Source organism: Scyliorhinus torazame, chromosome 19 (assembly GCF_047496885.1).
Source record: "Scyliorhinus torazame isolate Kashiwa2021f chromosome 19, sScyTor2.1, whole genome shotgun sequence".
Classification (NCBI taxonomy): Eukaryota; Metazoa; Chordata; class Chondrichthyes; order Carcharhiniformes; family Scyliorhinidae; genus Scyliorhinus; species Scyliorhinus torazame.
The window spans coordinates 70,605,928-70,628,280 of NC_092725.1; the positions used below are offsets into that span (position 1 = coordinate 70,605,928).

Here is a 22,353-nt window from a genome sequence, read left to right on the forward strand (position 1 = left end):
CACTCCATTTCTCTTACTTCTTCAAAATAATAATAATAATCGCATATTGTCACAAGTAGGCTTCAATGAAGTTACTGCGAAAAGCCCCAAGTCACCACATTCCGACACCTGTTCGGGGAGGCCGGTACGGGAATTGAACCCACGCTGCTGGCATTGTTCTGCCTTGCAAGCCAGCTATTTAGCCAACTGTGCTAAACCAGTACAGGAACAAACCCCTGAAGAAAAACTAACCCACTCCCCCCGTTTTAGTATGCGACCACTGATGGCTCAGGTCTAGATTCGAGCCACCTTCTAGTCATCTTTCATTGTCCTGAAACATGACGCTCCTTTGAGACACACTGCATGCAGAATCCGGCTTCCGATCGCATATGTGGGATGTGCTGACTCAAAGTCAACTGAAAGTAAGGCTATATTTCAGGACCCTGCCTCACAAAGGAGGTCAACCTCAATTGAAAAACATAATCACGATAGGCCAAGTCAAAAGAAAATGAAAAAAAACTCTTCCTTTCAAAAACACTCAAAACAAAACGATTGTAATATTCAGAATTTCTTTAAGAACATACAGATCTGTCAGAAATTAATGTCCAAAGTCATTCAACATTTGCTAAGTGATTTAACCACCTTCCTTCACCTGCAAGATCTGCTACAACTTCAGCAAATAATCCAAACAATTGCAGATGTGATTGCATGGCATTAGCTCAAACGAGTGACAGGGCAATCAGCCACTTCATCCAAAGCGAGCACTTTGAAGATGTCATTGAAGAAGCTTGGGTGATACTTGCAGGCCCTGGCACAATCTGGGTTAAAATTCACCTCCAGAATTTGGGGCTGCATGATCAGTTTTCCTGTAAAAACAAATATCAATAAAGTATTTTAAGTGTTTGCGCAGAGGCTGAAATACAATTTGAAATCCTTCAAGGAGGGGATCATTTATTGAAACCAGCAGAGATCCGTAAAACATCTGTAAAATTAATATATTTAGTGTAACAGTACTTCTTCAAATACAGGATTTCCAATTATTCCAAGACTTGACTAGAATCAAAACCTCTCCCTTTGGAAAAAGCTACATAGAGCTACCCATATGTATAAAAAGGGACCAGCAATATAAATATTGTCAAGAGTGTGTGAGTGTGTGGTCCTGCGACTTGTTTATAGTCACACAATATGAGAGTCTAATTGAGAACAGTTTCCCCTCTCTCTATCCCCTAACCCTCCACGGAGTTCAAAATGCAGATTTACATCTGGTGGAGTCAATATTATTCTTTCAAACTGCCACTTAATGAATGACACAGAAAGCCTTCGATGTGTAAAAACAGGACTAAGAAAACAAATGCAAACTTCGTCAAGAGTCTGGCCATGCTGCTAGCGGATTATAGTTTTTGTTCTTAACCGACATTCTGCCCCCCCTCCGCCGCTCCCAATTTGCACTCACCAGAATGTTGATCAATGCCGTTTTCAACGGCAACAGGAGTGTTTCCCCCCACCCCCAGCTCCAACAAAGGTCCTTACTCTTGTATCAGATAGATCAAAAAACTATGCAGTACACTTGGCAACCAAATATTGCAAAACATTTTGTAAACTATCAAATTAATCAACTGACATCAGATAGGTACAAACACCAAACCAATCCACTGACCAATCAGGAAAGACAAAACCTGTGTATTACCATTGTCTATTATGAAACTTATTAATTTGTCCCAATTTGTTGACTTTCCCCCAACTTCTTGCCCCTGAACTCGCCCCCTTCACCCTAACTCCTCTCAAAAGTGTCGCCCTAATATCGCAGCATGCCCTTAAAGTATCCATTCTTCCTGGGTATTGTCTTATTCAGTTCTACTGCTGGCATCGGGGCGAGAAAATGGTTCAGCTCACCATAATCTTGTACCCCTGAAATGACTCAAGGGGGGACATGATGGGATGAATGAAGCACATTTTTTTAGCAGTTTCCTGGAGACGAAATGGGATCGCAGTAGGTGGGGGGGGCAGCAACCTGTGGCTGCGGAGCTGCGTGCGACTCATTAACAACCCACCTGTGACTCACCACCATCATCATGGTCATTAAATGGTTTGTTTTGTTTTCTTAATTTTTAAAAACATTTTACTTGTGAGAAACTATCATACCATGAACAACTTCTTGTAAAAACCTTTGAAATGTTGCTGAAATGTTTCGGTCTGCCTTGTTTTTCAGTATTATTAATATCCGCACATTGTGTTTTCTCGATATTGTGTTTTCGTCAAAATTTCACAAACGGCTGTTCTGGTTATTAAAGGCTACTGACCCACTCTCTATGTATTCCCCAGGCCTTCCTTCAGTCATTTGGACATTGACAAGATTAACTTCCAGTCTTGTACTCAGCTCTTCCCTGGTGCCCCTGTCTGCTAGCTCTCCAAAATCACCTTTTTTCCCCACTATTCGCACAATTTCCCCCAACCAGCACACAATCAGAACTGCCGATGATACTTAAGATCTCCATCAGATCAGCACGCAGCATTCTCTGCTCCCCTCAAACAGCCCCATCCCTCAAGCCTTCCTTGACCACAGCAACCCCTCACCTTTAGTAATACTTTGAACAAATCAGTTATGACCTTGCAACAATTTGGCATCCTGCGTGGTCATTTGTTTCCCCAACACATGCTCACAAATTCTGCGATGCTGGTATTTGACCTTTCAACCTCTGGACGTTGGTCCAGTGTCATCACCATGACTACTGGACAGCAGCGATGTCTGCCATGGCCGTGGGTGGTTTCATTTTAGAAACGGGAGCACATAATTCAGGCTAACATTGTAGCGCAGTACTGAGGGGATACTGCAATGTTGGAGGTGCCGACTTTGATGGTCTCCATTAAATGGAGACCATGTCTAACTCAAGTAGAATACACACGTTGTGCTATTCCAAGAAAAGCTGGGGCAGTTGTCTCGATATCCTTCATCCAACCACAATACAAAACAGATAATCTGGCAACGAATGCTTGAAGAACATTCAGAAGTACATACTTGGAATGTCCTGATATTGTAAAAGCCCTATCAACGGAATTCTATTTCTTAAATATGCCAATTATTTGAAAGACTGGAAGGAGATTGCTCACTACAATATTTTAGGTCCACAATACTCCAGGATGCTGATTAATTAGTTAGCTTGGTTAATTATGAAATCCAGGAATGGTTTAATTTAGTTCAGGGCACCCTGTAAATTGGCAGTCATGCCCATCGGCAGGTAGTGAGAAGCTAACCAGTGTTCTATGCTCGCAAACAGCATGGTTTCAAATTGAAACACCACAGTAATAATACCATACACACTTGGGGGCTCGCGAAGCATTTCCTTTTTTCCCCCCCAAACAGCAGTAAATCTCTTTTTCTTCTGGTACTTGCTCAAGTAATACTCACTTTCACTGCCACATCTCTCTTCCTTAGCTAGTGTCTCTGGCTCTGAATTGTTGGGGTCAGTAGGTTTGTCTGTAATAATCTCCTTAAGAAATTGAAATGTCAAAGCTGGACAGCAAAGCATGATGGTTAGCTTTGTTGAAATATGTCATTTTGTCAACGTTGCTCTAAGAATGTGTATGAAATCAACCATGATGAGAAAGGGGAAGTTATGAAGATGGGCGAAGGCTCAGATATTCGTCAATGTAGGGGCACGGATCATAACATATTTTACATTTGTGAAAGATAGAAAAGATGGAGACTTGCTTGCAAAAAGGCAGGAAAAGATCAAATGTGCAACTGTAGAATTACAGAAGTTGAGCTATTAACAGAAATGTGAATCTCAAAACCTTTGGAAAAAAAGGAAACAACTGCAAGGGTTTATATGTTGAGGCAAAGAGAGCCCATGGACTATCAATGGTCTCAAATTGATCCCATTTTATTGGTCAGGGCCAATTATGCCCCAATGTGGCATCGTAAGGGTCTCTCAATGGGGGGAAAAAAGGGGGTTACAAGATATCGCTGGCACATCTAGAGAAAGCTGACAGACTATAGTCAATAGATTGGCACCCCTTCCACAAACATTCACTCCCTCTGCCACCAGTACACAGTGGCAGCAGTGTGTACAATTTACACAGTGCACTGCAGGAACTCACCAAGGCTTCCGAGACAGCAGCTTCCAAACCCACGTCCACTACCATCTAGACGGGCAAATGCAGCAGACATGGGAACACCACCATCTGGAGGTTCCCTTCAGGTCACTTACCTTCCTGATTTGGAAATATACTGCCGTTCCTGCTCTGTCCCTGGGTCAAAAGCCAGGAACTCCCTCACTAACCAGCACTGTGGGTGTACCTACACCCCATAGACTGCAGTGGTTCAAGGCGGCACTTTCTCAAGGGCAATTAGGGAAGGGCAATAAATGCTAGCTTAGCCAACAAAGCCAATTCCAGTAAATGAAGGGAAGAGAAGACAAGGAGATAGTGCCCCAGAGAGCTCAGAAGCAGGAACTGTCAGTCTTGCTGCATATCTATTGCTGCTAAGAATTAACTTTGTATTTCTTGTGATACTTAATAAACTCTGACTTGATTGAAGAACTTGAGCCCTACCATCTATGTCAGAATTAGTCAAGAACCCAGAGTGTGCCGGGTTTTGGTGTGCTGTCTCACACTGATTATCCATGATATCTCAAAGACATATTCCACGTGGATTCAATCTGAAACTGCAACCTTTGATTTAAACATCCACTCAAGATTAGATATTTCTAGACATTCAACATTCCTATTCTTACTGCATCCTGAGATGCACAATGCATCGACACATGCATTCTCCGTCTCTCTTCAGCAGCAGAAACTCACTATCTCGAGCTGTCCTAGTTTACCGTTTCATTCCATCCTTCATCACTTGGCATTTTAACAGAAAATGTTTTGTTTCCTTCCTTTCAGGTGTGAAGGATCACAAGCTTCAACAACTCAAGTAGTGACAACCGACCCCCCCACCCCTTCCCAGGCCAGGTACTCTTCCCTCTTCACTCCTCTCTGACTCCATCCCTTCTTCTAATTTTACGTCTTGCTTGTATTCACAATACCTTCTGACCTTCCCCTCTCCGGCCCCGGAAAATCTGTCATGAATAAAGGCCTCAGATTGATCCCTTTATCCAGCCCCGCAATTCAACATAGCACAGTGGTTAGCACCGTTGCTTCACAGCGCCAGGAACCCGGGTTTGATTCGCGACTTGGGTCACTGTCTCTGCGGAGTCAGCACGTTCTCCCAGTGTCTGCGTGGGTTTCCTCCGGGTGTTCCGGTTTCCTCCCTCAAGTCCCGAAAGATGCGCTTGTTAGGTGAATTGGACATTCTGAATTCTCCCTCAGTGTACCCGGACAGGGTGCTGGCATGTGCCGACTAGGGGATTTTCACAGTAACTTCATTGCAGTATTAATGTAAGCCTACTTGTGACACTAATAAAGATGTTGTCTAATGTTGACATCTACTTAGCAGAGACCAAATGCAAACTCTTTGGAACAGGCATAGGCGGATTACTCTCAGATCAGCCATGCTCTAATTAAACGGCAGAGCAGGCTTGAAGGACCAAATGGCCTACTCCTGCTCCATGTTCATCATGTTCCCCCTACCACTGGACACCCAACCATTTTTTCCAGGACCGTCACTGACTCAATTTCCTTACTGCATGGCCTCCAACTTCATAGTCCTGCAACCCCAAACCACTTTTACCTACTTCCCAAAATCCCTGAAGAGGACTACCAGAGTAGACCCATCGTTTTGGCCCCTTCTTTCTTCCTATCTTTTTCTTTCCTTGTCCACTCTCTTCCCACCAACATCCATGATGCTTCTGATGTCTTCTGTCACCTATAACTTTCCAGTTACCTGGCCCCAAAAATCTCCTATTCACCATGGACATCCATTCGGTCTTCACCTGCATCCCCCACCAGGACACCTCAAGAGCTCACCCCATCTTCCTTGAATAGAGGTTCAACAGTCCCCATCCACCACCATCCTCCTTTGTCTGGCTGAACTTGTTTTCACATTGAGGAATTTCTCCTTCAAGTCCACTCACTTCCTCCAAATAATATCCATATGCAATCTAGCTATGCATGGCTTTTTGTGGATTTTTTTTTGTTCAAGTTCTAGTCCAGCCCTCTTACTTATCTCTCTGACTGATATGTTGATGATTGCTTCATTTCCTGCTCTTGTCCGGAACTGGAAAATTTCACTGACTTAGCTTCCAATTTCCACCCTTTTCTTTCCTTCACATGACTCTTCTCTCTTTCGACTTCTCCGTCCCTAATTTCTGGGGATAGGCCGTCAATCAATAGCGACAGTAAGCATCGACTCTCACAGCTACCTTGATTACACTTCCTCAACCCCATTTCCTCGGAGGACTCTATTCTATATCTCCATCTGCATCGCATACTGTTTGGATGAAGCAGCTATCCATATTAGACCTCGGATATATCTTCCTTTTTCCTGAACTGAAGATTCCACTTGGCCACCATGAATGAAGGGGCCTTTGTGCCCATTCTATTTCCCTCATTTCCAGAACAATAATGGGTTCACCTTTTCCTCCTCTCCCACCCCACGAGCCTCTATTTTCAACAGATCACCCTCTGCCACCTTCAGAGTGATGCTACCACCAAACAAATCTTCCCCTTCCCTCCCAACTTTCTTAGGGACTGATCCTGCTGTGATATCCTTGTCTCAATCACTGCTTATTGCCACCCTTTCCTGCTGAAAACCCCAACACTCCTCCCCAGCTGAAACAGCAATTTACTTGTACTTCTTTCAATTTTCCATTCGCAGTTCACAATGCGGGGAGGCCAATGGGTGACCACTTGCAGAACTTCTCCATTTGGTCTGTAAGCTTCCAGCCCCCTGGTATTTCCATTCCACACCATGCTCCCACTCTGACCTTTCTGTCCTTGCCCTGCTGTAGTATATTCCAATGAACAGAACCTCACTTTTCGACTGGACACTTTACAGCCTTCCGGTTTCAACAGAGTTCAACAATTTTAGATCATAACTGCTATTCCATTTTGCTTTGGTAGTTTGGTTTTCCTCTCATTTCTCCCCCATTTCCTTTACTTGGCTTTTGAACAGCAGCTATTCATGATCCTACCATTCATACCTCCTCTAGAAGTATCTTTTCTTTCTTTATTTGTCCCATTACCATCCAGTTTAGCCTTGCCCCATAAAACATTTTGGCATTTAATCTTTCCTGCCTTGCAACGTATTGCACCTTCCTTTTTGTCCTTCTTTCCTCCACCCCCCGCCCCCCCTTTCATTTGCTCAAAACCTATTACATTTTTAACTTGCAGTTCTAATAAAAGGTCACATGTGAAACGTTAATTCTGTTGCTCTCTGCACAGACTCACTGTTAAGTTTTCCAACAGGGATTTGAAGTGAAGTAAGTGAAAAACATTGCAGTTCATTTTTCGAGAAAGTGAAGTTTCACTTATGTATTTATTGGTAACATAGTTCAGCTCATATCAAGATGCCCAACAAAAAATAATCCGCATCCTGGTTTGACTGTTCACTTGATGGCTGTATGGATCCAGGACTAACTACAAAGATCCAAGGAAAAAAATACTTACCATCACTGTCTGTGTCCCATTTTAACATCAGATCAACAGCATATATTGCTCGGGATGATGGATAATTGCAGACACCAAAAGGGGCAGGTTTAGCTGTCGCCACTTGAAACAGTTCAACAAATGATTTAAGTATTTCTTCCTGGTGGCAAAAATGGCAAAAGCTTTTAAGAATCGACAAAGTAAAGCCATGAGGAAAGTGACTCATCTTTCGTTTACAACGGCATAATTCTTTTCTGGAAAACAGTAGGTCACTTGCTTTTGCTCATATTAAGTCAGAGGCTATCTGATTTTATGACAGTCACATTGAAACGTAGAACATATTGGACTGGAATTTGTTTCAGTAGAGCATTTCATAATGTGCCCACTTTAGAAGACCTTTTCTGCAGCCTGTACCTCAAAACATTTTTGTCTGTAAGTTGCTAGAGCTGCAAACTAGCGAGGCAGCATGCAGACAACAGGGTATCTGGGATCTGTGGTTAACAACTGATCAGCTGTGCATCTCCTTAACGAATTAAACTAAAGAATTGGGACAGAAAAGGAGATCGGACTGAGAACTAAAATGGGTGGGGGAATTCAATGGCATGTAACTTCTAAGCTTCAGGGCGCCGCAACTGGCGGGGGGGGGGGAATCCCAAAGATGAGCTGCCCCATCCCGTCCTATCGCAGCCCCTTCAATAGGACCCCAGGTAAAGACCACATGGCAATTTCCCAGACTTCTGTTGACCCTGCAACGGGAACCATCCAAAAGTACCATATAAACCACAAACCTCTGACAACTCTTTGATCTTCTCGCATTATTAGGTACCCAAAAAAGTTAGAAGAATCAAAAGCACTTCTAGCTTCCGGTTAACTGCAGTACACCATCCCAGCCCTCGCCCCAACTCGCTACTCCAAGGAATTATGGGACAATATCAATCAGGTCCAAGTAGAAGGATAAAGAGGAGGGTTAGAAGAGAAAAAAGGATGACAACATTTTTAAAAATTCAATAACTAATTTCCTTAAAATCTCTAACAAATTATTACCTGAAGGAATGAAACTACATGTTTTTAATTATTCAATATCGGGGCCAGAGGTAGACTGGAAGTCAGGAACAATCATGTACGCAAAAGGATGCATGCGGTTTTAATTATCAGATTTCACTTTCAATGACAAATTTAATTTGCAAATTCAGCAACTTTATAAACTCACTGAATGAAGTCAGGAAGTGCTTTTTTTCAGCTAGAGGGTAGCGTAAAACTGAACTTCCCCTCTCAACTTCCATCAAAAAAAACATTGCCATGGAAATATATAAACATAGAATCGGTGCAGAATAAAAGGAGGCTATTAAGCCCATCATGACTGCGATAGCTAGTCTCACTCCCCCACCTTTTCCCTTTAGCCCTGCAAATCTTCTCTTAAGGTGCTTATTCAATACTCCATTGAAAGCCACATTTGAATCTGCCTCCCATCTGTCTCCAAGCAAGACATTTCAGATCCTAACCACGGGCTGCATACAAAGGCTTTCTCTCATTTTGCCACTTGTTCTTTTGTCAATCATTTTAGAAATTCTTCACTCTTTTTGTCCTTCACTCTATGCTTTTACCTCAGTCTATATTCATTCCCACAATCATTTGCCTCCAAATATGTTCCTTTAATCTCCTTCTCACTAGTTGGGAGTTTATAGTAAACAACCAGCAATGTAACAGCTCCTTTTCTGTTCATTAACTCTAGCCAAAATAGATTCAATCTTTGAACCATCTGGTGTATCAACCTTTGGCAGAACTGTGTTATCCTTCATGAATTCTCCTGTCAATATTTTCTTTCCCTATCCCTCCCGAATATGCTGTTGGTAGGAATGTTTAATTCCCATTCAAGTCCATGTTTAAGCAAGGTCTCCATTACGGCCACCAAATCACAACCTCACCTGGCAACTTGCACCTGTAAGTTGCCAGTTTTATTTGCTACGTTCCTCTCATTAACATACATATTTCCAACACCATGATGATCAGCTTAGCTTTTTTCCTTAAATATTTTTGCATTATTCTTGGTCCTATTTTTTGTCCCTCCCAGTTTTCTCTGCACCTTGCCTCTGCTGCAGGATTCTGATACCTCTCCCCTCGTCAAATTAATTTATACCCTCTCATACAGCACTATCCAAGGATATTGGACCCAGCCTTATGCAGGTGAAACTGTCCAGTTTATACAGGACTTGCCCTAAAACCACAGGAGCCTGCTATAGCTTTTCAGCTCAGCCTGCTGCTGATGTTTCTTACATAACCAGATGCATGGCCTAGCTGGCTGCCCCGACACAAAAACTCAATGATTACATGTTAGAAATGTTTCACAGTCATGAAAACCTGAAAAGATGCAGTCACTGGAACCCACCTCTGTTTTCTTCCAAGGATACTTGGGGTACTGCTTTTCAAACATTGGAATAAACTCATTGTAGTGAACCTGTGAATAATGAACAATTTAGCAATTAAGACCAGTATGTCACAGCCAGTGTGTTAATACAATAAAAGTAAAGATAGCATAACACTGATACTGTGGAGCAAGCCCTTCACTTTTGTTAGAATACAAACTGCAATGGTATCAGATTACTGCAATCCCATCACTTCTCAAATTCTTTGGCATAAAACACTCGGATAATCGTTAACCTGTCTCGTATTTCCACTCTCTCTCCATGTCATTATTGAGATTGGCAAGCTGTGAACTGTTGATAGCCATGTGGTTCTTCCCAAAGTTCTACTTGTCTCTTAATAGTCAGAGGCAAAATAAAATTACTACCCAACAGGTACTGATTAGATCAATGCTGCAATTAATTTTGCAACAGAATCCTAGTGTTGACACATCATTGAATATGATTTGGGATAAAGCAATTCTGAATTATCTTAATAATCTCTCAACTCCCATGCCTAAAAGATCAGATGCTTCTCCACATGAAAGATCATAAGCACCCCTTTCAGTCATACATTTCTTTCAGGAACATTTAGTCGTTGAATCAGCAGGAGAAAACAGACAAGTTAATGTTTCAGGCACCGACCCTTTTTCAGAACTGAAAACCTGAAGGTGGAAGAGGTGGATTAATAAATGAAAGAAATAATATGTGAATGGCCAAAAAAAGAACATTGGAAGGATAAAAGTTCATTAAATAGCGGACAAAAGAGGGCAGCACAGCGGCGCAGTGGTTAGCGCTGCTGCCTCACGGCGCCGAGGTACCAGGATCGATCCCGGCTCTGGGTCACTGTCCATGTGGAGTTTCCACATTCTCCCAGTGTCTGCATGGGTTTCACCCCCACAACCCGAAAGATGTGCAGGGTAGGTGGATTGGCCACGCTAAATTGCCCCTTAATTGGAAAAAATAAATTGGGTACTTAAATTTATAAAAATAAATAGATAAATAATGGACAAAATGTACAGGTACCGAAGAGATAAAGGGTGTGCAAATAGCCAGAGTAGCTTGTTTGGGAAGGTGACAAAATGTAATTTCCTGGAGCTATGGGGAGTAATTAAACCAGGCTTGTAAATGAGGGTATAGCTAAAGTTTGAAGTTACTGAAATCAGTGTTCAATTCAGAGGTTTGTTGATTGCGCAGGAGAAAGAATTACTTTTCTTGAAGCTTGTATCGAGCTTTGTTGGAATGAAAAGAGGCCTGATACGGGAAAAAAAGCAGGTTTGGTGAGCTAGAGATAACCTGGGGCCATTCTGGTGGGCAGAGCAGAGGTGTTTTGCAACGTGGGCATGTTTTCAATGGCAGATTCATGTTGTAAATGCCGATGGGCCATTTGGCGAATGTGGAGGTGGAAGGTGAAAGCCAGGGCGGATTCATCACGATTAAAAGGAGGTAGAGAAGGTCACGGAGGAAACACAAGAACCAGAGCAGAACAAATGAAGGCTCCACTAGACGGCAACCCCGGCTGATTTTATAAAAAGAACTAATTTCATGAGTTCTCGTGTAGATGACAGAATCATCAAGACAACTTGAGAATATGAAGGGGATATGGCGCTCAACTCTTCGATCTACCGTTCCAACGCACCACAGCAAAAAACTGCACCAGCCTCCTCAGAAGACAAACACGGGACACAACCCTTCGTCAACCAGTACTTCCCCGGAGCGGAGAAACTACGACATCTTCTTCGCAGCCTTCAACACGTCATCGATGAAGACGAACATCTTGCCACGGTCATCCCCACTACTTGCCTTCAAACAACCGCACAACCTCAAACAAACCATTGTTTGCAGCAAACTACCCAGTCTTCAGAACAGTGACCAAGACACCACACAATCCTGCCATGGCAATCTCTGCAAGACTTGCCAGATCATCAACATGGGTACCACCACCCACCAGGTACGTGGTACATACTCATGCGACTTGGCCAACGTTATCTACCTCATATGCTGCAGGAAAGGATGTCCCGAAGTGTGGTACATTGGCGAGACCATGCAGACGTTGCGACAACGGATGAACGGACATCGGGCAACATCGCCAGGCAGGAATGTTCCCTCCCAGTTGGGGAACAGTTCAGCAGTCAAGGGCATTCAGCCTCTGATCTTCGGGTAAGCGTTCACCAAGGCGGCCTTCAGGACGCGCAACAATGCAGAATCGCCGAGCAGAAACTTATAGCCAAGTTACGCACACATGAGTATGGCATCAACCGGGACCTTAGATTCATGTCGCATTACATTCATCCCCCCACCATCTGGCCTGGGCTTGTGAAATCCTACCAACTCCTACCAACTGACTTGGCTTGAGACAATTCACACCTCTTTAACCTAGGATTACCCCTCTCTCCAGTTGCTCCGTCTGGACCTGTAAAGACTTAATTACCTGCAAAGACTTTCATTGATACTGGATTTATTTAACCTACAACTGGAAACAATAAGGAGCTTGCACCAAAAGATATTAGACAGATCTCCATTTGCAGCAGGATTTTAAACTCAAACGATTTGCAAGACTGACTTGACAGGTGCAGGGAGCAGAAAATTTGAAGCATTTATTAACACAAGGACAGTGTCATGTCATAAAGGTCATGTCATTTTGGAAACATCAGGAAGGTATACATGTTACAATTGGAGAGGATGAAATTGCACAGCTGAACACGTTTGTACACCTTGGTGGGTTAACGCCAGAGAATGGGAGTTGTGACGAAGAAATCAAAAGGAGGATTGGACGGTGCTTTTGGAATATTAAACAATATATAAAAGGTGAAAATATTTTGGCAAAGCAGAGGCAGGTGTTTATGAAGTGATGGTTGTTGGAACATGAGAACATTAGGTGAGCAAAAGGTACCGACAGTAGAGATGGGTTGGTTGCAAGAAATACTCGGGACTATTCAGAATGCAAGACTGAAGAATAATTTTGAGACTTGGACATGAAACAACACTTGCACCAAACTTCTAAGAAAGACAACTGTAACAGTTCGGCAAAGAAACATTTTGCTGCGGTTTTTGCTCATCGTTCCAATCCAGCAACCCCTGCTGTATGTGCTGCAGAACACAGAGGTTGGACATAGTGGTAATTAGTCAACACTCAATAGCCTGCTCGCACTGAAGATCAAAGGTCACACAAATTGGCAGCTGGGCCAAGGCTCAACACGCATCCACTACCTGGGATGGAAATCGCACTCCAATGAGAAGACCAGAGAACATCGGCATGGGGGTGGGGTGGGAGAAGAGAAAAACAAGAGAAATGTAGGAATCAGCTATGTTATTAAGGTTAGTATTTACAATCAAAATCAAAAAGACCTTTTCTTGCCTGCTTAAGCTGGGTTTCATCAGCATAGTTCATTACTGTAAAGTGCTTCTGATAATCATCAAAATGATCCAGCGAGAAAGGTCTGGAAAATTAACAAAAGATTGTTCATACTTTTAAAATATCCCTCGCAATACATGGGTCTCTTTCTGTTTCACTGTGTTGGAGAAACAATGGACGGAATGCAAACTGTTAGGCAGTGCTGGGCATCCTGCGGCCCATTGCCATTCTGAATGCGGCCCACGAGACATTTTGTTGACTGCTGCCCACGCGTTGGGTTGGCACATTCCGCCGCTTTCGTACACCCAGCTTTTTCCCTCCCCAGTGGTATGACTGAAATTATATGCACATAAAGCAACGGCAAGTGAAGGTTCTTACTGACTGCACACAACATTGACTGTGAACGCCCTGCGATCCCTCTGCGTCCAATCAAGTGAATATAATTATTTTGTTTTTACCACTTGGAAGTTGATGCCAGTTCTATTAATATATCATTAAGCATTTTCTATATCCTATGATATATTCGGCATGCATTAAATTTATTCAATCTTATCCAAGAGTCATAAGTTAGTGGACAAGCTCAATTTTTATTTTATCTTTTTTTAATTTAGAGAACCCAATTCATTTTTTCCAATTAAGGGGCAATTTAACATGGCCAATTCACCTACACTGCACATCTTTGGCTTGTGGGGGTGAAACCCACGTAAACACGGGAAGAATGTGCAAACTCCACACGGACAGAGACCCAGAGCCGGGATCGAACCTGGGACCTTGGCAGCGTGAGGCAGCAATGCTAACCACTGCGCCACCATGCTGCCTGACACACTCAATTTAAGTCTTGCAGCCGACGGAGATGAAGGAGGTCCACCCTCATGGCCCACTCACTAATCTAGGTTGCCCATCACTGCTGTACGGTCTCAAATTGCATGCGGTTTATATCTGAAGATGGGTACTTCTAAGTGAACTGTTCTCATTTGTTTACATCGCTACATTAAATATTGTTACAATCCCCTAGAGACAGGCAGCTTTTAAAAAGAGATATGAATTTCCCAGCAACCAATGTACAGAATCACGTGACAAGATTTCACGTTTTAAAACTTTTACTGTAACCAAAATCAAGATAGACTAAACATTACCCAACAGGCAACTGACACACCAAACTAAAAAGAAAAGATATTTCTCCATTAACTAACAGAACTGAAATATTTCACACGTCATTCTCAGCAGATATATAGCCTTCCTGGAAGATTCAGTTCCAAATTCCTTGCGGCTTGTTCAGCAGGCTGCCACTTATTCACACCTAAAATTACCTGCATGTTATCCCAATGATCCACACCAGATCTGCCTCCGCGGCATTTTCCTGGATGCATGTAACTCCATTGAAACTCAAGAAGCTCCAGCATAAAGCACCTGATTGAATGGTGCCTTATCCACAAACTTAAATATTCACTCCCTCGACAGTGTGCACCATCTACGAGGCATTGCTGCAGCTTAACAGGGTTTCTGAGACAGCACCTTCAAAACCCGTAACCTGTCCCACCAAAAAGAACAACGGTAGCAGGCACAAGGGAACATCATCACCTGCAAGTTTCCCTCGATATCTCTTGCAATTCTGGCTTGGAAATACATCACTATTCCTGGATTAATATCCTGGAAATCCCCTCCCAACAGCACTCTGGGTGCACCTATACCACATGGACTGTAGCAGTTCAAGGTGTCTCGCCACCACCTCCTTAGGTGGATTGGCCATGCTAAATTGCCCTTACTGTTCAAAAAGGTTAAGTGGGGGTTACAGGGTTACGGGGACAGGATAGGTACGTGGGCTTGAGTAGGGTGCTCTTTGTAAGGGGATTGGCCATGCTAAATTGCCCTTAGTGTTGGGTGGGGTTACTGGGTTTATGGGGATAGGGTGGAGATGTGAGCTTGGGTAGAGTGCTCTTTCAAAGAGCCGGTGCAGGCTCGATGGGCCGAATGGCCTCCTTCTGCACTTTAAATTCTATGATTCTTGAGGGACATTAAGGGTGGGCAATAAATGCTGTCTGCGCCTATGATTTTAAAAAAAACTTGCACTTCCTCCATTCCAATTAAAATTGGTTGATATTCCTAAATAGTTTCCTGCTGCCTGTTTTGCTATTCAACATCACATTTTCACCCCCTTCTCAAAGTTGGTATCATTCTTGCTTCCGAGTGGAAGGTTAGGGTTCGCACTCAACTATGAACATAACCATTTGATCTAGGTTGATTACTGCCTTCAAGCGAAGATATTGAGGTATCATCTGCTACTGAGGTGGATATCAAAGATCCCACTGCAGTAATCAAGGATGAACAAGGAGTTTAAACCAGCGTTACTTCCCTCTCCCAACTTCACCAGAAAAAGTTGCATTCATTTGCTCCTTGTTGGGCCTTGCTGCACACAAATTAATCACTTCTTTCACTGAAACAACAAAGATGACTGTACTTCAAATGAATCCATTAGTGGTAAAGTGCCGTCTTAATAATTTATATAATTGGACTTCCGGTGGCGGCTATGAAGGAGTAAATCGCACATTTGGTGGCTCCCGCTCTGGTCGGACTTTTGGACCTTTTCCCTCGATTTTCTACCGGACCGGAATTGTAAAACTGATGACAGAAGCAATTGTGTACTGAATTCCCACATCGGTGCATGGAGAGAAGGACTAGAAAAGTGCTCGTAAAGGCAGAAACAGAAAGGCAGAGAAGGCTTGGGCTGAAGCAGGAGACAGCATGGCGGAGGACCAGACCTCTGGTTTGTCGACCCAGTGGTCAACGGAGCAGCTGATGCAAGTTATTCAGGAAGGCTTTGCCAAGCAGAAACGGGACTGCTTGGACCCAATAAAAGAGTCAATTGAGCAGCCGGAACTTAAATTGGACGCCCAAGATCGGGCGATCTGGAAAGTAGAGAAGGAGCTGGGTGAGCAAGAGGAACATCAAACTGCGGTGGAGTTGGAGGTGGGGATGCTGGGAGACCAGCAGAAGAAGCTCCAGGAGAAGGTGAAGGACCTAGAGAATAGGTCCCGCCGGCAGAACATGAGAATCGTTGGGCTCCCGGAGGGGTCCGAAGGAGCGGACGCGGGGCATACATAGCGGGTATGTTTGAGAAGCTGCTGGGGGAGGGGACATTCTCCTGACCCTTGGAGGTGGACAGGGCTCACAGAGCACTCGCGACGAAGCCGCGAATGGGAGACCCCCTGAGGGCAATGGTGGTGAGATTCCACAGGTACTTGGATAAGGAGCACATTCTACAATGGGCCAAGCAGACAAGGAGCTAAATGGGACAACAGTATCCTGCGGGTTTACCAAGACCTGAGTGTGGAGGTGGCCAGGAGACGAGCAGGCTTCAACCAGATTAGGTCAACCCTTTTTAAGAAAAAGGTGAAGTTCGGATTGTTGTACCCGGCCCGTCTCTGGGTCACGCATGAGGAACAGCACTTTTATTTTGAGTCGCCTGAGGAACGCGCTGGACTTCGCGAAAAGGAAAGGACTGGTGGTGGACTGAGAACTTTTGAACTTTGCTGCAATGTTCTTGTTTTTTCTTTTGTTTTTCCCGCACTGGGTTGACCTACAGGTTAGTCAAGACAGTAACCAGCACCCGCAATGGAGGTTAGATGTGGGACTTTTGGCTGACGAAGGGGTGTGCGAGCGGCTGCAGGTCAACGACACGGGGGAAATTTCAGCAGCGGTCGTCTGGGAGGCATTGAAGGCGGTGGTTAGAGGGGAGCTGATCTCGATACGGGCCCACTGGGAGAAAGTGGACAGGACAGAGATGGACCGACTGGTAAAGGAGATACTACAGATCGATAGGAGGTATGCGGAGACCCCAGAGGCAGGGCATCTAAGGGAACGGCGGAAGCTACAGGCAAAGTTCAGCTTGTTAACCACAGGGGGGGCGGTGGAGCAGCTGAGAAAGGTGAGGGGGGCGATCTATGAGTATGGAGAGAAGGCCAGCAGAATGCTTGCACAGCAGCTTAGAAAGAGGGAGGCAGCCAGGGAGATAGGGAAAGTAAATGACGGAGATGGGAACCTGGTTGGAGATTCAGCAGGGGTGAATAAGGCGTTTAGGGATTTCTACAGGAGGCTGTACAGGGCGGAACCCCCTACGGGGTCGGAGGGAATGAAGCACTTCGTGGAGGGGCTGAATTTCCCAAAGGTGGACAGGGAGCTGGTAGAAGGGCTGGGGGCCCCGATCGGGTTGGAAGAGACAGTGGAGAGTCTGAAGGCCATGCAATCAGGTAAAGCCCCGGGGACGGACGACTACCCAGTGGACCTTTATAAAAAGTTCTCTGGGATAGTGGGGCCGGTGTTGATAAGGATGTTCAATGAGGCAAGGGAAAGAGGGGTGCTGCCCCCAACGATATCGCAGGCCACGATTTCGCTGATTCTGAAGCGGGGCAAAAACCCGGAGCTGTGTGGCTACAGGCCGATATCCCTGTTGAATGTGGATGCCAAGTTGCTGGCCAAAATTTTGTCCTCTAGGATTGAGGATTGTGTTCTGGACGTTATTGGGGAGGACCAGACGGGGTTTGTTTAGGGTAGGCAGTTGGTGGCCAATGTAAGAAGGTTGTTAAACGTGATCATGATGCCCCCGGAAGGTAGGGAGGTGGAGGTAGTGATCGCAATGGATGCAGAAAAGGCTTTTGATCGGGTAGAATGGGATTATCTGTGGGAGGTACTAGGATGGTTCGGATTTGGGCGGGGCTTTATTGACTGGGTCAGGTTGCTGTATCAGGCTCCTGTGGCAAGCGTACTGACGAATAGGACAATATTGGACTATTTTAGACTGGACGAGACAGGGATGAAAATGAAATGAAAATGAAATGGATGCCCCCTCTCCCCACTGTTGCTCACGCTAGCTATAGAGCCGTTGACAATTGCTCGGAGAGCCTCAAGGGGTGGGTCCAGGGTGGGGGTGGAGGTGGAGCACAGAGTCTTGCTCTATGCAGACGTCCTGCTTCTGTCTGTATCGGACCCAATAGAGGGGCTGAAAGAAATCATGAGGATTCTAGGGGAAATTGGCCGGTTTTCGGGGTATAAGCTAAATATGGGGAAAAGTGAGATGTATGCGGTCCAGGCGAGGGGACAGGAGAGGCGATTGGGGGAGCTGCCGTTTAGATTAGTAGGGGGAAGCTTTAGGTATCTAGGCATTCAAGTGGCGCGGGAATGGGACCGCCTGCATAAATTAAATCTGGCCCGACTAGTAGACCAAACATAAGGGCTGGGATTCTTCGTCCGTTACGCCGGTGGGATTCTCCGGTGCCGCTGCAGTGAGTGATGTTTTGGCAGAGTTATCGCTGGCGGGGCGAAGTCGGATCAGGGAATCCTGGCCAACGTGTACTTTGATTTAACAAATTATTTTTCTGATGGTGAATGCTGTAGCCACCAAGCAGTTCCCACTGGTTCTATTCCCACCCCCTACAGCCTGGGTTCACTTCCTCTCTACTACTTGACTGTCGACCCATGGCTGCTCCAAGCTGACACTTATACTGTTAAAAGTCAACTTCACCCACACAGGACTTCAGACTTTAACCACAGTTCCAGCTTAAGGCTATACAGTCAGAGGGGAATAGGGTGGCTACCAGGCAGTCAGGAAGGACAGGTAGGTAATGAATTAATCCCTGAATAGCCAGTGGTCTTGGTCTATATTGGAATCAGCAATATAGGTAGATAAAGGGATGAGGTCCAGCCAGCCGATTTTAGGGACCTAACAAAGAAACTAGCAAGTAGGACCTCAAAAGGTAATAATCTCCAAATCCTTTCAGTGCCACGTGCTAGTCAGTGTGGAAATAAAAGGATCGGGCAGGTGAGTGTGTGGCTGCAGCGATGGTTCAGGGCAAGTGCTTTAGATTCCTGGAACATTGGGATCTGTTCTGGGGGTGATGAGACCTGTGCAGGATGATGGTTGACACCTGAACAGAGCCAGGATAAAATGTCCTTACAGGGTGATGCGAGTGTGACGGCACTGGATATCAGGGCAGCATTTGATCGAGTATGTTATCGAGGAGCCCTGGCAAAATTGCACTGACTCCCTTTCCCACCAAGATAGCTATTCCCTCCCATCCAAAAAAAACGCAGTAAACATATGGCAGGGAGGGAAAAGGGTCAGAGGACAGAAAGAAAGAGAAAAGTAGCAGTATTAAGACAGAATAGCAGCCTATGCTCAAGTTTGACAAGCAGTGCCAGAAGTAGCCTGTTTATGTATGTGTTTTATCCGAAGCACACATCCAAATTTCTGTGCCACGTTATGAAAAAGTATAAAGACATGAATTTGAAAGACATAACTCTGCAACACAGGGTTCCACAGCCAAAACATCTGCAGCCTTTTATGTGACCCTTGTATCAACTCAATGCGTGTTTACTTAATCATTAGCATTTTCAGCCATAATGAATATTCATCAAGCTTTATCAGAACGATAAATTGTAGTTTACATATTATTGTGCTACAAAACCAAACGCTTTCTAATATTGTTAAGTCAGACCTTTGTTGGTTTAAAAACCTGTGGCCTCTACCACCTAGGACATGAGTCACAGCCACGTGGGAATACCATTACTTGCATGTTCCCCTCTAAATCGCGTACACTCCGTCTTAGAAACATATCTCTGTTCCTTCAGTGTCACTGGATCAAAACTCCTGGAACTCCCTCCCTAGCAGCACTGTGGGTGTTGTTACACAGACCGCTGAGCTTCAAGAGGGTAGCTCAGTACCACCTTCTCAAAGGACACACAACAAATGCTGGCCTTGCCGGCAAAGCCCACAAACAAATTTTAGAAACTTCAACGGTTTAAAAATATCCAAACATAAAAAAGGTAATTTCATCTTTTCATACCTGTTGGAAAAGCGGAGCCAGAATACATTGTATGCATATAGCTGCAATGGCTGGACAGAACGGAGGAGGATAATGTATCGAATGTCAAATTTAACCAACCCTTCTACATCTCCTCTATCAAACAGCACTGGATTCTCAATGTACTTGCACACCACCTGTGAACAATACATGCTGCATCATTGGTGTGAAAGTACCAAAGCAGGAACACTCTCCCTCAATTTTGTTCATCTAGTAAATAGTTCTCTCATACGGAGGTGTAGTTTCCCTATTCTGAGGTGCAGTTTCCCCATGCTCTCCGGTTTCCCCATTCTGAGGTGCAGTTCCCCCATTCTGAGGTGCAGTTTCCCCCCATTCTGAGCTGCAGTTTCCCCATTCTGAGCTGCAGTTTCCCCATTCTGAGCTGCAGTTCCCCCATTCTGAGCTGCAGTTTCCCCACATTCTGAGGTGCAGATTTCCCCCCATTCTGAGGTGCAGTTTCCCCATTCTGAGCTGCAGTTTCCCCATTCTGAGCTGCAGTTCCCCCATTCTGAGCTGCAGTTTCCCCATTCTGAGCTGCAGTTTCCCCATTCTGAGCTGCAGTTTCCCCATTCTGAGCTGCAGATTTCCCCCCATTCTGAGGTGCAGTTTCCCCATTCTGAGGTGCAGATTTCCCACCATTCTGAGGTGCAGATTTCCCCCCATTCTGAGGTGCAGTTACCCCATTCTGAGCTGCAGTTTCCCAATGCTCTCCAGTAGCTCCCCAGATTGATGTCCTGACTGACAACTGTGGAGCAAATCATTAACCCGCTCCACAAACACTCTATCCAGGACAAGTCGATGGGTGACGATCCAACAACTCGTACTGATATACTGGCTTGAACATAACACATCCCAAAGTGCTTCAGAGAAGCATCGTCAGACAAAATTCAACACGGAGCATATGAGGAAATGTTGGGAACCAAGGAAAAACCTTGGTCAAGAGGTAGGTTTGAAGGAATGCCTTGAAAAAGGGTGAAAGGCAGAGAGGCTTAGGGAGCGAATTTCCAGAGCTCAGGCACGGGCAGCTGAAAACATTGCCACCAATGGTGGAGCAATTAAAAATCGGGGTTGCGCAAACAGCCACAATTGTCCAGCCATTGGGATTCGCAGTTCCTGTCGACAGAGCATCCCTGCCCGCAGGTTTCCCGGCGGCATGGAGTGGCTCCAATGGGAAAATCCCATTGACAAGCGGTGGAAAGAGAGAATCCCGTCACCAGCGAGCCGCCAAGAAGCACGCGGCTGGAGACTGGAGAATCCAGTCCAATGCATTGCATGTCATATTGAACCAATCCTTCTATATCGCATCTACCAAGCAAAGCTGGATTCTCAATACAATAGCATGTCACCTCCTGCAGAAAATGAAAGGCTAGCAGAACATCGGCTGGAGGTAACAGCACCCTGGATGAGGGTTTCAGCAGCAGAGGAGATGAGGCAGGGGTAGAGAAAGACAGACTATGTCAGTCTTTGTGATGGAGCAGCCATGTGGGCTGGGAGGGGGATGGAATCGGTCACTGGTAATGGAGGTTGCAGCAGTGGCTGGAACAATGGCTTTGGCCTTTCCAATATTTAACTAGAGGAAAATTCAGTTCATCCATGCCTGGATGACAGAGAAGCAGCAGGAATCAAGGGGACTTTTCCCTGCCCTAGCCCAGGCAATAATGAAGCCAACAAAAATGCCCTAATCACAAGCAGAGAACTATTTGGTCTGCATGATACAACACTGCTCCATTTGACCTGAGCTCTTCTGGGGAGTTGTGTGCTTTGCAAATAATTTCATATTTCCATATTTAATGCATTTGACTCACCTTTGGTGTACTCTCTCTTTGACGGATGATGTAGCTGAGGTTGTTAGTAATATGTGTATCTAGACCTCGAGCAAGGTTCCAGGGTTTACAGATCCAATGATTATCCTCTCCCCTGAGAAACAGGATGAAGTAAATCGAATAAACAAAGATATACAATTGTATAGAACGGTGACTAGCTTCATGTGCAAATGCAGCAGCTACTTCAGATACAAGATCCCACAAACTACAATGAGACGAACAACTAGAATTTGGTAGTGTTGGTCAAGGTTCGAATGTTGTTCACAATGAGTGACACAGTCGCAGTTTAACAGTCAAGACATTGGGCTGGACACTCCGCCACCAGCAGCAAAGTACTGAATGCGGCAGAGAATCCCGCGTCGAGCAAAAAACAGGCTCAGCACCCGATGCTCCAACCCCCCCCGCCAGCA

At 44.9% G+C, this 22,353-nt stretch overlaps 1 protein-coding gene across 4 annotated transcripts in view; it reads right to left on the reverse strand.

Moving 5' to 3' along the window:
• Window positions 1–531: 531 nt before the first annotated feature.
• Window positions 532–22,353, reverse strand: part of LOC140396204 (tubulin--tyrosine ligase-like protein 12) — a 90,806-nt gene continuing 68,984 nt past the window's right edge. For all 4 annotated transcript variants that reach the window (XM_072484507.1, XM_072484508.1, XM_072484509.1 and 1 more), the window contains exons 9-14: window positions 21,926–22,037; window positions 20,103–20,257; window positions 13,267–13,348; window positions 9,896–9,964; window positions 7,531–7,669; window positions 532–845 (exon numbers count right to left, since the gene is read on the reverse strand). In XM_072484507.1, the coding sequence (XP_072340608.1) occupies window positions 694–845; window positions 7,531–7,669; window positions 9,896–9,964; window positions 13,267–13,348; window positions 20,103–20,257; window positions 21,926–22,037 (709 nt within the window). In that variant the 3' untranslated portion in view covers window positions 532–693. The remainder of the gene's footprint in view (window positions 846–7,530; window positions 7,670–9,895; window positions 9,965–13,266; window positions 13,349–20,102; window positions 20,258–21,925; window positions 22,038–22,353) is intronic.